Source organism: Suricata suricatta, chromosome 5, assembly GCF_006229205.1.
Source record: "Suricata suricatta isolate VVHF042 chromosome 5, meerkat_22Aug2017_6uvM2_HiC, whole genome shotgun sequence".
Classification (NCBI taxonomy): Eukaryota; Metazoa; Chordata; class Mammalia; order Carnivora; family Herpestidae; genus Suricata; species Suricata suricatta.
The window spans coordinates 123,954,547-123,968,277 of NC_043704.1; the positions used below are offsets into that span (position 1 = coordinate 123,954,547).

The 13,731-nt window shown below is 33.7% G+C and overlaps 1 protein-coding gene across 3 annotated transcripts in view; it reads left to right on the forward strand.

Moving 5' to 3' along the window:
- STAG1 (stromal antigen 1) overlaps positions 1–13,731 on the forward strand; it is a 422,258-nt gene that overhangs the window by 223,059 nt on the left and 185,468 nt on the right. For 2 of the 3 annotated variants that reach the window (XM_029940222.1, XM_029940221.1), the window contains one exon: positions 3,386–3,462. In XM_029940222.1, coding sequence (XP_029796082.1) covers positions 3,386–3,462 — 77 coding nt within the window. Of the gene's footprint in view, positions 1–3,192; positions 3,260–3,385; positions 3,463–13,731 lie in introns of those variants that run through there. The other variant, XM_029940223.1, reaches the window with a different exon arrangement.

The window sequence follows — 13,731 nt, forward strand, 5'->3', positions numbered from 1 at the left end:
GGGTCTTTTGTGGTTCCTAACAAATTTGAGAATAGTTTGTTCTAGCTTTGAGAAGAATGTTGGTGCAATTTTGATGGGGATTGCTTTGAATGTGTAGATTGCTTTGGGTAGAAATAACATTTTCACAATGTTTATTCTTCCATTCCATGAACAGGGAATGTTTTTCCATTTCTTGGTGTCTTCTTCAATCTCTTTCATAAGTTTTCTATAGTTTTCATCATATAGTTCTTTTACATCTTTGGTTAGGTTTACTCCTAGGTATTTCATGGTTTTTTGTGCAATTGTGAATGGGATCAGTTTCTTGATTTCTCTTTCTGCTGCTTCATTATTGGTGTATGGGAATGAAACTGATTTCTGTACATTGATTTTGTATCCTGCAACTTTACTGAATTCATGGATCAGTTCTAGAAGGCTTCTGGTGGAGTCTGCCGGGTTTTCCATGTAGAGTATCATGTCATCTGTGAAAAGTGAAAGTTTGACTTCTTTGCCAATTCTGCTGCCTTTTATTTCCTCTTGTTGTCTGATTGTTGATGCTAGGACTTCCAGCACTATGTTAAACAACAGTGGTGAGAGTGGGCACCCCTGTCATGTTCCTGATCTCAGGGAGAAAGCTCTCAGTTTTCCCCATTGAGGATGATATTAGCTGTGGGCTTTTCATAAACTGCTTTTATGATGTTTAGATAAGTTCCTTCTATTCCGACTTTCTCAAGAGTTTTTATTAAGAAAGGGTGCTGTATTTTGTCATGCTTTTTCTGCATCTATCGACAGGATCGTATGGTTTTTATCTTTTCTTTTGTTAATGTGATGGATCACTTTGATGGATTTGCGAATATTGAACCAGCTCTGTAACCCCAGAATGAATCCCACTTGATCATGATGGATAATTCTTTTTATATGCTGTTGAATTCAATATGCCAATATCTTGTTGATTTTTTTTATTGTTTCAAATCTATTTCTTGGTTTGTCCCCTTTCACTTTACAATATTAAATTAATGCAGCAAAATAGTCCTCCCTTTATGAACCAACTTGCTAGTCCATTGTAATTATAGTTAAGGCTTCAGTATATATGAAACTGCCATATCAATAATGGGAATAAAATAGAACATTAATAATAAAGCATCTGTAACTCTTTAGTAAACTGATATGATTAGCATTGTCTTTTTCTTGAGTTCTTTAAAAATCAATTACCAAGGTATAATTTCCATACATTAAATTTTGCACATTTTAATTGTACCAATAGATGACTTTGAGAAATGCGTATAGCTATTTAATGACACTCTAAAAGCAAAATATAAAATGTTTCCATCTCTCTGAGAACAACGAATTTTTCTCATGTTTAATAAATTAAAAATCTAATTTTACTTGTTTTGCCTGCTTAGTATGAGAGTAAATTTATTTATCATCTCTACAGCTGGATGTTGGGATACCTGTTGGTGGTACTTAATGAATTCAATATCCTGAAAATGAACAAGAGAGCTGTACATTAAGTAACTAAAACATGCTTAGAATTGTGATTATACCCGAAAAATTAATAATCCAGTGATGAAATGGGCAGAAGACATAAACAGACACTTCTCCAGAGAGGACATCCAGACGACCAACAGACACATGAAACGATGCTCAGCGTCACTCCTCATCAGGGAAATACAAATCAAAACCACACTGAGATACCACCTCACACCAGTCAGAGTGACTAAAATGAACAAATCAGGAGACTATAGATGCTGGCGAAGGTGTGGAGAGATGGGCACCCTCCTACACTATTGGTGGGAATGTAAACTCGTGCCCCTGCTCTGGAAAACAGTGTGGAGGTTCCTCAAAAAACTATCAGTAGAACTCCCCTATGACCCAGCAATAGCACTGCTGGGGATTTGCCCAAGGGATACAGAAGTGCTGATGCAAAGGGGCACATGTACCCCATTGTTCATAGAGGCACTTTCAACAACAGCCAAATCATGGAAAGAGCCTAAATGTCCATCAACTGATGAATGGATCAAGGAGATGTGGTTTATCTATACAATGGAATACTACATAGAAATGAGAAAGAATGAAATCTGGCCATTCTTAGCAGCATGAATGGACCTCGAGGGTATCATGCTAAGTGAAATAAGTCAGGCAGAGAAGGACAGATACCATATGTTTTCATTCGTAAGTGTAACAGGAGAAATTTAGCAGAGGACTATGGAGGAGGGGGAAAATAGTTGGGAAGAGGAAGGAAGGCAAATCATGAGAGACTCTTGAATACTGAGGAAGAAACTGAGGGGTGAAGTGGGTGGAGCAGAGGGGAAGGGGAGAGATGGGCATGGAAGAGGGTACTTGTCAGGATGAGCACTGGGTGTTATAAGGAAACCAACTTGACAATAAACTATAAATGAAAAAAAATGGTTGTGGTTAAAAAGATTAGGAAGATCTCATTTATTTTCATTTTACAGATTAGTAAGAATTACGTCAAATTAAGGTTGATATGCCAGGTGTGCCACTATAGACTTTTATTGGGACTCTGAATGAAAAGTACACTTTGATGACTTTTAGTGGCTGTCAACTGTTCCATGCTGTTTCCTGTAAGAGTGCAGTACACTTAAGAGACTTTTCCCTCTTATATTCTTAAATATGGTTTAATTGGAGCTGCTAATCACTGGCAGGAAACCTGTCAGACAATATAAAGTATTTTCTTATTGATTCATTGAGTCTTATTCCCATGATTTTAACCTGAATATTTACTTGTATAGAGTTGAAACTAAACTTTATGTAATTATTAGTCCAGTATTCTCTGTAATCAAGGTATTTTGAACTTCATTTTATTTAAATTATGCTAATTTTTAATGCAAATCTTTGATATAAACCGCTTTTACTATTATAAGAATGATAATATTTATATAGCCATATTTGAGTTAAAAATTATATAGCTCATATAAAGTACTAAAGAATGAGAAAGGGGTCAACTTTATTTTTGTTTGATACTTATATTGAAATTACTGAGCTATTTTTCATGTTAAGAGAAAACAAGTGTAGCCGACAGCTGTTAGATTATTTTTAATTTATAGAAAAATATTCTGATGATAGGGAATACCAAGTATATGTCTCGATAGTACCTGTCAATCCTTAGGGCCCTCTCTACAATAGAAATGTATTGTTTTTTGTCTTTTCCTGACCTAACACTCCTCACAGTTTTTTCCCTTCATATTTATTTGCAGAATATTCAAGGATTTTTAAAAATATCTAAAGAACTTTGAAGTTCTTAAACAAGGGATTTTTTTAGGTAGGAGCTTGGGGGTAGATAAAACCCCAAAAACTTTCACATAAAATTTTCAAGCCATGATTAGATGAAATTTAATGTTTAGCAATGGGTAGAAAAAGATTAACTGTAAAATCTGTTGTTCCACAGGTACTGTGAGAATAGAGATGTTTCGAAATATGCAGAATGCAGAAATCATCAGAAAAATGACTGAAGAATTTGACGAGGTATAGCATTTTAGTATTTATACCGTTTGTCTACTTATCTTTTAAAATGGTGAATATATATATTTTAAGCTTTATTTTGATTTGGTGTTTAGTTTAAGAAATGTTACTCTATTTTCTCATTCATTTCATAATCCATGCTATTAATTACAGAGTTAACAATCTTTGGGGATTTTGTTAACAGTGCACAGAGGTATGACTTAATAATGACTGGTAACTGATAAGTATAGTAAAATTACTGGTGTGAAGTAGAAGTTGATTCTTTGCAATCAGTCTTGACGACCATCTAAAATTCCCAAATTTATAAATATATATAAATATATCTCCAATAGTTTTATGTTCTATGGAATTAGATTAAATGCTTTAAAGAAAAAAGGATTTGAAGGCCAAATAAGTATGAGTGACCTGTTTAGAGATTGTCAAAGCACAATATCTAATTTAAGGTTCTTAGATATCCTGATGGTAAAACAGCCTGCTCAACTTCATATAATCCAGAATTCTTAAAATTATTTTATGTGCATCTCTCCTTACTTCCCCACCCCTCACTCCATCTTTTTGTGTTTGTAAAACTTAAGCTTCTATTTAGGGCAGTCTACTTGAGAACATTCTGATTTCTACTTATAATATGTGTTTTCTTCAAAGAAAAGATACCTGTTTTCTAGTCTTCACAAATTAATCAGCTTTGCACTGATTGTAAGTGTGGAAAAACTTTCACAATTTTGTTTCTGTTTATGGTGAACTCATTTGATGTCATGCTTTATACCACTATCAATTCTAGTTTTACATTTTGCGTTTTAATTCAAATAAGATTTCTGTGTTTTGTAGATGTTCCCTTTTCTTGACTTCAAGCACTAATGACAAAGATTTTTTCCCCCAAATCCACTCTGTCAGTGATGTGGGCTCAGGCTTTTTTAGGAGGAGGAGGAGGAAGAGGATGAGGAGGAGGAATAGGAATATTTATATTTAATTCTCAGGCTTTTTTTATGATTAGTAGTAGGAATATTTATATTTAATTGAGAAAGTGCTATAAATGCATAGTAAACAAACACATGTCTCACAATATATGTCTTTCTCATCAGATGTTCACCTCAACACTAGTGGCAGACACCAAAATATTGTTGTGTGCGTCTTTACAGAAACATTCTGTCAGTGGCTTTCATACTGTTTAGTTACATTCTATGGGAGGGAGGGGAGACCTTCTTTGTGACCAGTATGTCTGTATGTCCATAATCACTTGTCTTCATTTCTGCAACCCAAACATTCTGAAATTCCAAAATACTTTCTTCCTTAAGTTAATGGTGGTAAAACCTAGCCCCAACTTACCTGAGGCTATTAATTGAAATTTTTATTTGTCTCTGTCAGTGTGAATATTTATATGTATTGCTGCTGAAATATTAATGTTCTTGATTACAGGAGTTGTGATGGAATATAAAATATATGCACTATGTTAACTTCTCAAATTCAAAAATTTCTGGATTCTGAAATAGTTTTCTGAAATTGCTTTTCACTTAAAACTGAGGCTCTCAGCACGGATCCACTGCATTAGTGAAGTCTGTGAGCCCAAGCTTAAGCACGGTGAATTTAAGCCTGTAATAATAAATGCCCTTTGCTTTTGCAAATAAATAAATAAATAAATAAATAAATAAATAAATAAATAAATAAAAATTTAAAAAAAAGGAAAACTGAGGTTTTTATTGTAACTTTGTGAGTGTATATGTGGCAAATAGAAGGTAACCAAACCTGAATAAGTAGTAGGTTTACTTACCAGCTACTATACTAACTACCATGCCAGGCTTGCATCACAAGTGATTGAGGTCACAGATTAAAAAGTAGTATGCGGGGCACCTGGGTGGCTCAGTCGGTTAAGTGTCTGACTTCTGCTCAGGTCATGATCTTGAAGTTTGTGGGTTCAGGCCCCACATCGGGCTCTGTGCTGACAGTTCAGAGCCTGGAGCCTGCTTCGGATTCTGTGTCTCCCTCTCTCTCTCTGCCCCTCCCCAACTAGTATACACACTCACTCTCTCTCTCTCTCTCTCTCTCTCTCTCTCTCTCTCTCAAAAAAATGAATAAACATTAAAAAAAATTTAAAAAAAAAGTAGTATGCATCTTGGACCTTCAGGGCACTACTAAGATTTTCAGACAGTAGTTCCCAAACTTGGCTGCATATTAATATCACTTGGGTATATTTAGAAACCTAGAACCTAGCTCTCTCTCTCTCTCTCTCTCTCTCTCTCTCATACCCAGATTTTCTTAATTAAAAAAAAAAGTCTTTATTTTTTTGTTTTTTGAGAGATAGACAGAGAGTGAACGGGAGAGGGGCAGTGATAGAGGGAGACACAGAATCTGAAGCAAACTTCAGACTCTGAGCTGTCAGCACAGAGCCTGATGCCGGGCTTGAACCCACGGACTGTAGGATCATGACCTGAGCATGACCTGGGCCGAAGTCAGAAACTCAACTGACTGAGCCACCCAGGCGCCCCTCTTATTTAATTTTTAAGGCATCTCAGAGCATAGGGACTTTTCAGAGGTTACCAGGTGACTCGAGGGTACAACAAAGCTTTGGAGAGATTTTGAGACAAACTGGGATGTATGTTATGAAAACACTTCGCATAGGAAAATCAAGAATGAGCAGAAACACGCTGAAAATTCAGTACAAGGTTATCAGTGCTCTGTAGTAAGATACTGAGATAAATAGGGGACGATGAGGAGTTCAGCAAAATGAAGAACATGATGTACCTAGGAAAATGTTCCTATAAATATTATCAAATATTCAGGTATTAGAAGAATAATAAACTGTTACTCAAACTGATAATTAGTTAAATGTACCAAATTAAATTATTCAAAAGGTGTTCATATACTTAAATATTTTTCTCCCATTATTTGAGAATACTGACTAAATCAAAAAGAATTTTTTAAAAAACTACCATTTTATGAATAAGTCATGATGATAAAGGGATACAGACAGCATAGGGAATATAGTGAATCGTACTATAATAGTGTTGTATGGTGACACTTGGTAGCTGCACATGTGGTGAGCATAGCATAATATCTGAACTTGTTTTTTTACTATATTGTGCAACTGAAACTAAGATAACATTGTCAACTGTACTTCAATAAAAATATATAAATAAATGAATGAAAATAGAAAAGATTCTCTAAAAAAAAAATTTGTCCTGTTTGACAGTATAGCTAACACAGTTTTACAATTAGAATATATTTATTTAAAGCAGCATTTTATATTATTTTCTAAGGCTGTTCATTTTATCATTAAGCATTTCAGCAAGAAACAGCATTTAAATGCTTACATATTGTTAAATATTCAGTATTTTATTGTTTTTGTTTCTTCAGAATACTGTATAGTCATTTAGCCCCCTGGGAGTGGAGGGAGATTAGTTTTGGTGAAGTGTATTTTTTTTAGATGTTTGTTTATTTTTGAGAGAGAGCCAGTGAGTGCTGGGGAGGGGCAGAGAGAGAGGGAGACAGAGAATCTGAAGGGAGCTTCATCCTGACAGCAGAGATCCCAAAATAGGGGGCTCAGGTTGATGAACTCTGAGATCATATCCTGAGTTGAAGTGGGGCACTCAACTGACTGAGCCACCAGGTACCCCAGTAAATTGCATTTTTTGGCAAAATTTAGAAAGAGCTAATGATAAGATTCATTGGATCCTGAGAGCTTAGAGCAATACCTGTTTCATAGGGTGCAGCCATTAAAATTTTGTTGCATAAATCCATGTATTATAGCAAAATAAAGATGAGGTAAATTAGAAGTAGCTTCACTTGAAGGTGTTTATATTTGGGTAAGGTAGTCCAAGAGTATGTTATTGCCTGAGAAGTTATAGTGTAGTTACTATTTCTTATTACAAACTGATTCTAATGTTTGTTACTTTTTTTAAAGCCCTACAAATTTGCACATAGCCAAAAGTGCTTTGTAATTGTAATGTCAACCTAATTTAGAGGTATATTAATTCCTGGAGCAGTCGGTAGCTCTTTAGAGTCAATAGTTACATTTAGTTCCTCTTGGAGCCTGACATATAAAGCAAAATTTAATAGTAATTACTGCTACTATTATTAGGTTATTAGAGTCACATCTACAAATGTAATCTCTTAAGTGTGTGTTCCAAATGCCAGTTTGCATAGTTTTCATATATGGAAGTGTGACATCTATGTTTAGGGAAGCTTTGCAACATAATGTATTTTTCACTTAGTGCCTTTAATTTTTGTCTGTGTTATTTTGTGTTATATTGCTCACAGAGTTTTATATATTATGCCCTTATGTAATGAGTACAACTTACCCAAGGGTTTATTTGTTCTCCTTTTGTTTCTAATCATATGTGCTTCTATGGATTTATTTACTTAAACTTAAGTATAGAACTCTTCTTTGTTTATCCATTTGAGAATTTACTAATCAAAAGATTAAAAATTTTAAGAAATGTAAAAATGGTTAAATATTATACAAACAGAAAATGAAAAGGAAATGCCAAAGATATGGTAGAAGAAAACTCAAATTCTCTCCAGCCCCAAATTAAAGTCTAATTTTTTATCTTATATCCCATCAATAAAACATTTTTTAGTCTATTGTCTTAATAATGAATATCTATGATAAAACTAAAAAATTATTCTCCCCTCCTCTCCCTTTACCCCATGCTTCTTCTCAAAAGGGTGGCATTCTTATCTTGTGGGTAGAGTACTTAAGAAGTAACTACCTGATATAAACCTAAATCTTGCTCATAGGAGTCATGTATATCAACAGCATTACAATTTATTAATTAGAAGTAACTTTTTTAATAACTCTTATATACTAAAATGCATGAGTGTGTGCTTTCATAGCATATCTCCTACCTTACACCCATTCAGAAAGTCAGTACAGAAATACAATGCCAGTTTAATAATTTAGAAAGATAGATAACAATGAAAATAGTTGTAAAGCATATAAATGGTCAGTCCTAACCCATATCTATAAGGAAATCCAAATCATGATAGAAAGAGGACTGGATCAGTAAAAAAATTTTTAAAAATAAAGTTGAATCTCTAATTAAATTATGTTGGTTAACTCACCCTAAAGTGGTATTGTCTGTTATTCTTAAGTCTTTGTGGCAAATTAAAAGTCTCAGTCTAGCTTTAAAAAACAGAAATAACTACTTGGTAATTACCTTAGTTCTGAGCTAAGCCTTATTTTCTAAATATCTGATAAAAAAATAGACAAATGGTTTTTTTCCTTCTACTTTTGGTAATCAGAAGATTGAGTATATAGTTCTCATTTCTTATATTATAGTGTGCTTTGCAGCATATGTTTGTTTATAGAATTAAATGCATACACTGCTAGATCAGTTTCTTGTCAGATGTGATTAGATCATCAGGACTTTAATAGTGGTGTAAGAGGAGTTTATATACAAGCAGGGTTAGTGCCTCCATATTTTTTATAATTCACTTGGGAGTACATACTCAGATTTTTCTTTCTGTTTCTGTTTTTTCCCAAGATCTGTTTCCATTTTGTGAAGAATTAAAAATAAATAAATATTTTAAAATATATTTAAATCCATTGCATTGGTCATATGCAACTTACAATATGAATAAACCCATAAAGAGTGTCATAATACTAACTAAGTGTTAGAGTATTAAGCCCCTTGAGCATTGGACTCTTCTTATTCTTCTCTTGGCATACCTCAGATATGCCTTGTGACCCAAAAGAGTCTGAAATACGGACCTAGTGAGGGCATACAAAGCTTCGTCTGTGTATTAAATATTAGTAATAATTGATTTATTAATTAAAACTACAGAGCAGTTTTAGTATTTTCTTGCAGTACACTCAATTTGTGTTGTACATATCACTTTGGAATCTGCTTCACATTTAAGAAGGTAAATAGAATATTAAAGAAAGGAAGTAAAGTTGGAGGTGAGAAGTGCCCAGAAAAGGAATAATCACACAGAAAACCTCCTGAAAGCTCAAGAATTTGTAATCTTTTTTAATGTGAAAAGGTACAAAATAGGTTGGAGACCAGAAGAAACATATTGTATGAAAATAGCAAATACTTATGGTTACTATGCACCAGGCACTGTTCTATGTTCTTTACATATATCTAATAATACAAATTTTTATGAGAAAGGTCTTTTATCTTATCATTATCTCCATTTTATAGATGAGAAAATGGAGGCAAAGAGGGTTAGGAAACTTGCCTGAGGACCCAACACTTAGCAAATGAATTAAACTCGGACCATTTAGCTCCTAAATTCGTACTCATAACCACTACCCTATTGTGCCTAGTATATAACTACAAGTGTGTAACCTGAAGTAGTTGGGGAAAGGGTCACTCAAGTAACACTTGTGCTCTCTCCACAAGTGTTAGACACCTTCAGTCATATAATAAATTTCTAACTATTTTTATTACCAGATCTCTTATGACTGACCAAATAAGTTATGGAATTAAATTAGTATCTTTTTGAAAGGACCAGTTATATTCTATCGTTTTGGAGTTAAGCAATTCTATTATATTGTTTAAAACATCAATTTTCATTATTAGAAATACTTAAATGAGATCATCATAAGCCAACAGTAACATTTGTATCAGTGAGTACTAGCTTAAATCCACCTGATTCTGATCATTCATGATGAACTATGTATTGAGGTTGTAATTATACACTAGACATTTCAAGATTTTTATTTTTCAGTTTAAAAATCTATCTAAAGAGGTGCCTGGATGGCTCAATTGGTTGAGCATCTGACTTGATTTTGGTTCGGGTCATGATCCCAGGGTCGTGGGATCCAACCCTGCATCTGGCTCTGAGCATGGAGCCTGCTTAAGATTCACACTTTATCTCCCTCTGCCTCTTTCCCCTGCTCACTGTTTCTCTCTCTCTAAAAAAAAAAAAAAAAAATAGCATATATCTATATAACACTTAATGGTGATATAAATGAACCACATTTATATTTGGTAATCATTATGGACACCGTTTAAATTAGCTAAAGGTAGGTATTAAAAATTCTGTTATCTTGGGGCACCTGAGTAGTACAGTTGGTTAAGCATCCAAGTCCTGATTTAGGTTCAGGTCATGATTTCATGGTTGTGAGATCAAGCCCCAAGTTGGTCTCCATGCTGAGCATGGAGCCTGCTTAGGATTATCTCTCTCTCCCTCTTTCTCTGCCCCTTCCCCCTCTTTTGTGCACTCTGTCAAAATAAACATATTTTTTAAAACTCTGTATCTTTTATTGATTTTGTATGACTTTCTATTTTAACAGCCATTAAATGAACTATTTATTTAGTCTTTCAAACTTATTTATACAGGATTTATTTTTGTGTTTATTCAGTAAACATTTATTGAACACAACATTTGTCTTAGGAGCTGTATATTTAGAGATTTACAAGGTTATAGCTCTAGAAAATGAGTTTGTATTCTAAATGGGGAAAAATCATTGTAAACTAATACCTTGATAGATTCAGTAGTTGCAAAATATAAGACTGCATGAGATTCTATAGGGTGAATTAAATTTTCTGAGATGTGGAAGCATCACAAGTTACTTAGCCCTAAAATGAGGAAACAGATACAAAATTGGAAAATACAGATTATGGTAATTGTAGTTTTTTTAAGACTTTACTTGATTCTTTTAAATAATCTCTACACACAATGTTGGGCTTGAACGTACAACCCCAGTATTCAGAGTCTCAACTGAGCTAGCCAGGTGCCCCTGTTGTATTTAATACTTAAAAATAAGCCATCCCCAAAACATTTTTGTGTTCCTAAGCATACTAGACAGTGTCTAAGATAAGCTAGAGGTAACAGAGAGAAGATAGGAGTTTGAAAATTACAACACAATTTTTATAGCATTGTCTTGTAGAATTTTTCTTTCCAAATATATTTTTGCCTTATTTCTTTAATTGGTGCATATATACCAGTTGAATTTCCTGATATTTTAAGGCTGAGGTTTGCCAGAATTGGAAGACTTATCTTAGGCGTAATTAGCAGAGGTCTGATAGTAAAGAGCATTTTCTCTTTAATTGCATTATGGCAGTCAGCCAAAGTAATCTGTCTAAATAATTCTTTATGGCTATTTAACTTATAAACAAAAGTTCAAACAGTATATTTAATAATCAGTTTCATTTAGGGCACTCTGTTTTATAAAAATGTTTTCCACTGGATCATTCCAAGGATAAGTAATATGTCTTCTTGTTGTTATTCCCTTGACACACAGTTTTATGCATTCTGACTTTTTGAGGAAAAGTAAAAATGAAAAATTCTTGCAATCACTGTGATATATAAATTCACAGATGTGATTTTGCATCTTAAATACTGAGTGTAACATTCCGATAATTTAGATAATTATACTCCAGAATGTGGAATTTCTCCTAGTAATTTCAGGAAATGGTATTCTCAAGGATTGTAATGTGGATAGTTTCAAACACGTTTTAATGTACTCATTTAAAGAAATTATGTGTCATTTGATACACCTAACAATATATGTAATATATTTTTGTATGTAAATCTGTCACCCCCAATTTAAGAACTGAAATACTGCTAATCCTACCCAAATATCTGTGTGCTCCTCCACTCTCCCATTCCAGTGCTCCTGAGAGGTAATCAAAATTTTTAGTTTTGTAAACTTTTCTTTTTCTTATTGATAGATTATTTACTACCCTTAGTGAAATGTTTGTGAAGATCTGTGGATGAGTAGAATCAGCCAGTGAATAAAATACATAAGCAAAATATTATAGTATGGCAAATGACAGTAAATGCTATGCAGAAAAATAAAGCAGAGAAGAGCAAAGAGATTGGGAGTGGAAGAATGAATTTAAATAGGATGGCCAGGAAAACCTCTCTAAGATTGTGACCTTAAGTAAAGACTTGAAGGAGACATCAAGCAAATGGCCCTGAGGCAGAAATACACCTTGGGTATTTAGAGATTACAAAGAAGTCAGTGCTGCTTACAGTGTACTGTTTTATATGTTGCATTTGATTGTTTTGTTGTCAGTATCTTTCCAAAATGTAAATAGTTCCTCCACTTTTTTTCTTTGCGTGGGATTAACTTTTAGTTGACCACAACATAGTTGTCTTGTAAAGTATCCCATATTTTTGTTCTTCTTATTTTTTTCCTCATGGCATCATTTAACGGATTCCTAAATCTCTTGTATTTTGTAATTGAAAGTTAGATCTAATGACTTTATTAGATTATAATTCTACATTTTTTTTGCAAGGAAATTTCATAGGTGATGCTGTGTACTTCGTATTATGTCACTGTAGGCAGTGTATATAATATCAGGTTGTCCAGGTAGGTTGCTACAGTTAGTCACATGTTTAATGTGATCACCATTGCATCTTTTTGTAAGAATGCTTTTCCATTTTCAACTATCAAATAATTGGTATTTTGTTGCACGTATGTCTCTCACCTTGCCACTCAGTGGTTTTAATATCCATTGATGATCTGTTTCTGATACTTTTTATTTATTTTGAGTGTGGAAATGTATGGCCTGACATCTGAAAATAGGATTACCTGTATCAGTTGTTTATGAATTAAAGAGTATGGGTCTCTTATGGGACATAGTGATTAGGCATCCCTATACAAAAGAGTTACTCTTCTACAGAGAGTCAGGGTGTAAATAAACCCACCAGTAAATCAAACCAGAAATTAGTCATTTTTATCTGATAGTCACTTACTTTAGTAGATTTTATTCTATCAGTATTTGAGCATATATCACATCTCTTCTATTTGGCCCATCATCATCATTACTACCTTAGGTGCTCTTTGTCCTGCCTCCTTTATTTATGGATCTCTTGGTAGCAGTAAGTCTCTTTGCTTTTTCCTTCACCTTTACCTCCAATTTTTCTCCACAGTGGAGCCAAAAATATTTTTTAAAACTGACTTCTGTTCATGATACTTATTTGCTTAAAAATTTTCAGTAGCCACCCATTACCTCCAGAATAAAACTTGGCCTTATTTTAATGAAGACCTTATATGAGGAAGGCTCCCTATGACCTGGCCCTATCTTTTGTCTTGGTTACCACCACAAAATCTGGTTTAAATTGGCAAATTTAAAGTAGTTCTGTAATTTCATTGTTGTAGCTTTGTTTTATAGCATTTGCTAATATTATTACTTAGAATGCTGTTGACTCTGTTTCCCCTGCCCAGTTGCCTCTGCAGAGAATTGACATTTCTTCCTAAGTAGTACTGTGTGTGCACCCTTATAATGTTCCTATCATTGTACTTAATTAACTTTTTTTAATGTGTCCTTCTTTTTAACTAAAGTAGAAGTTCTTTGAAAGATGGGGGAAATGGGAAGAAGT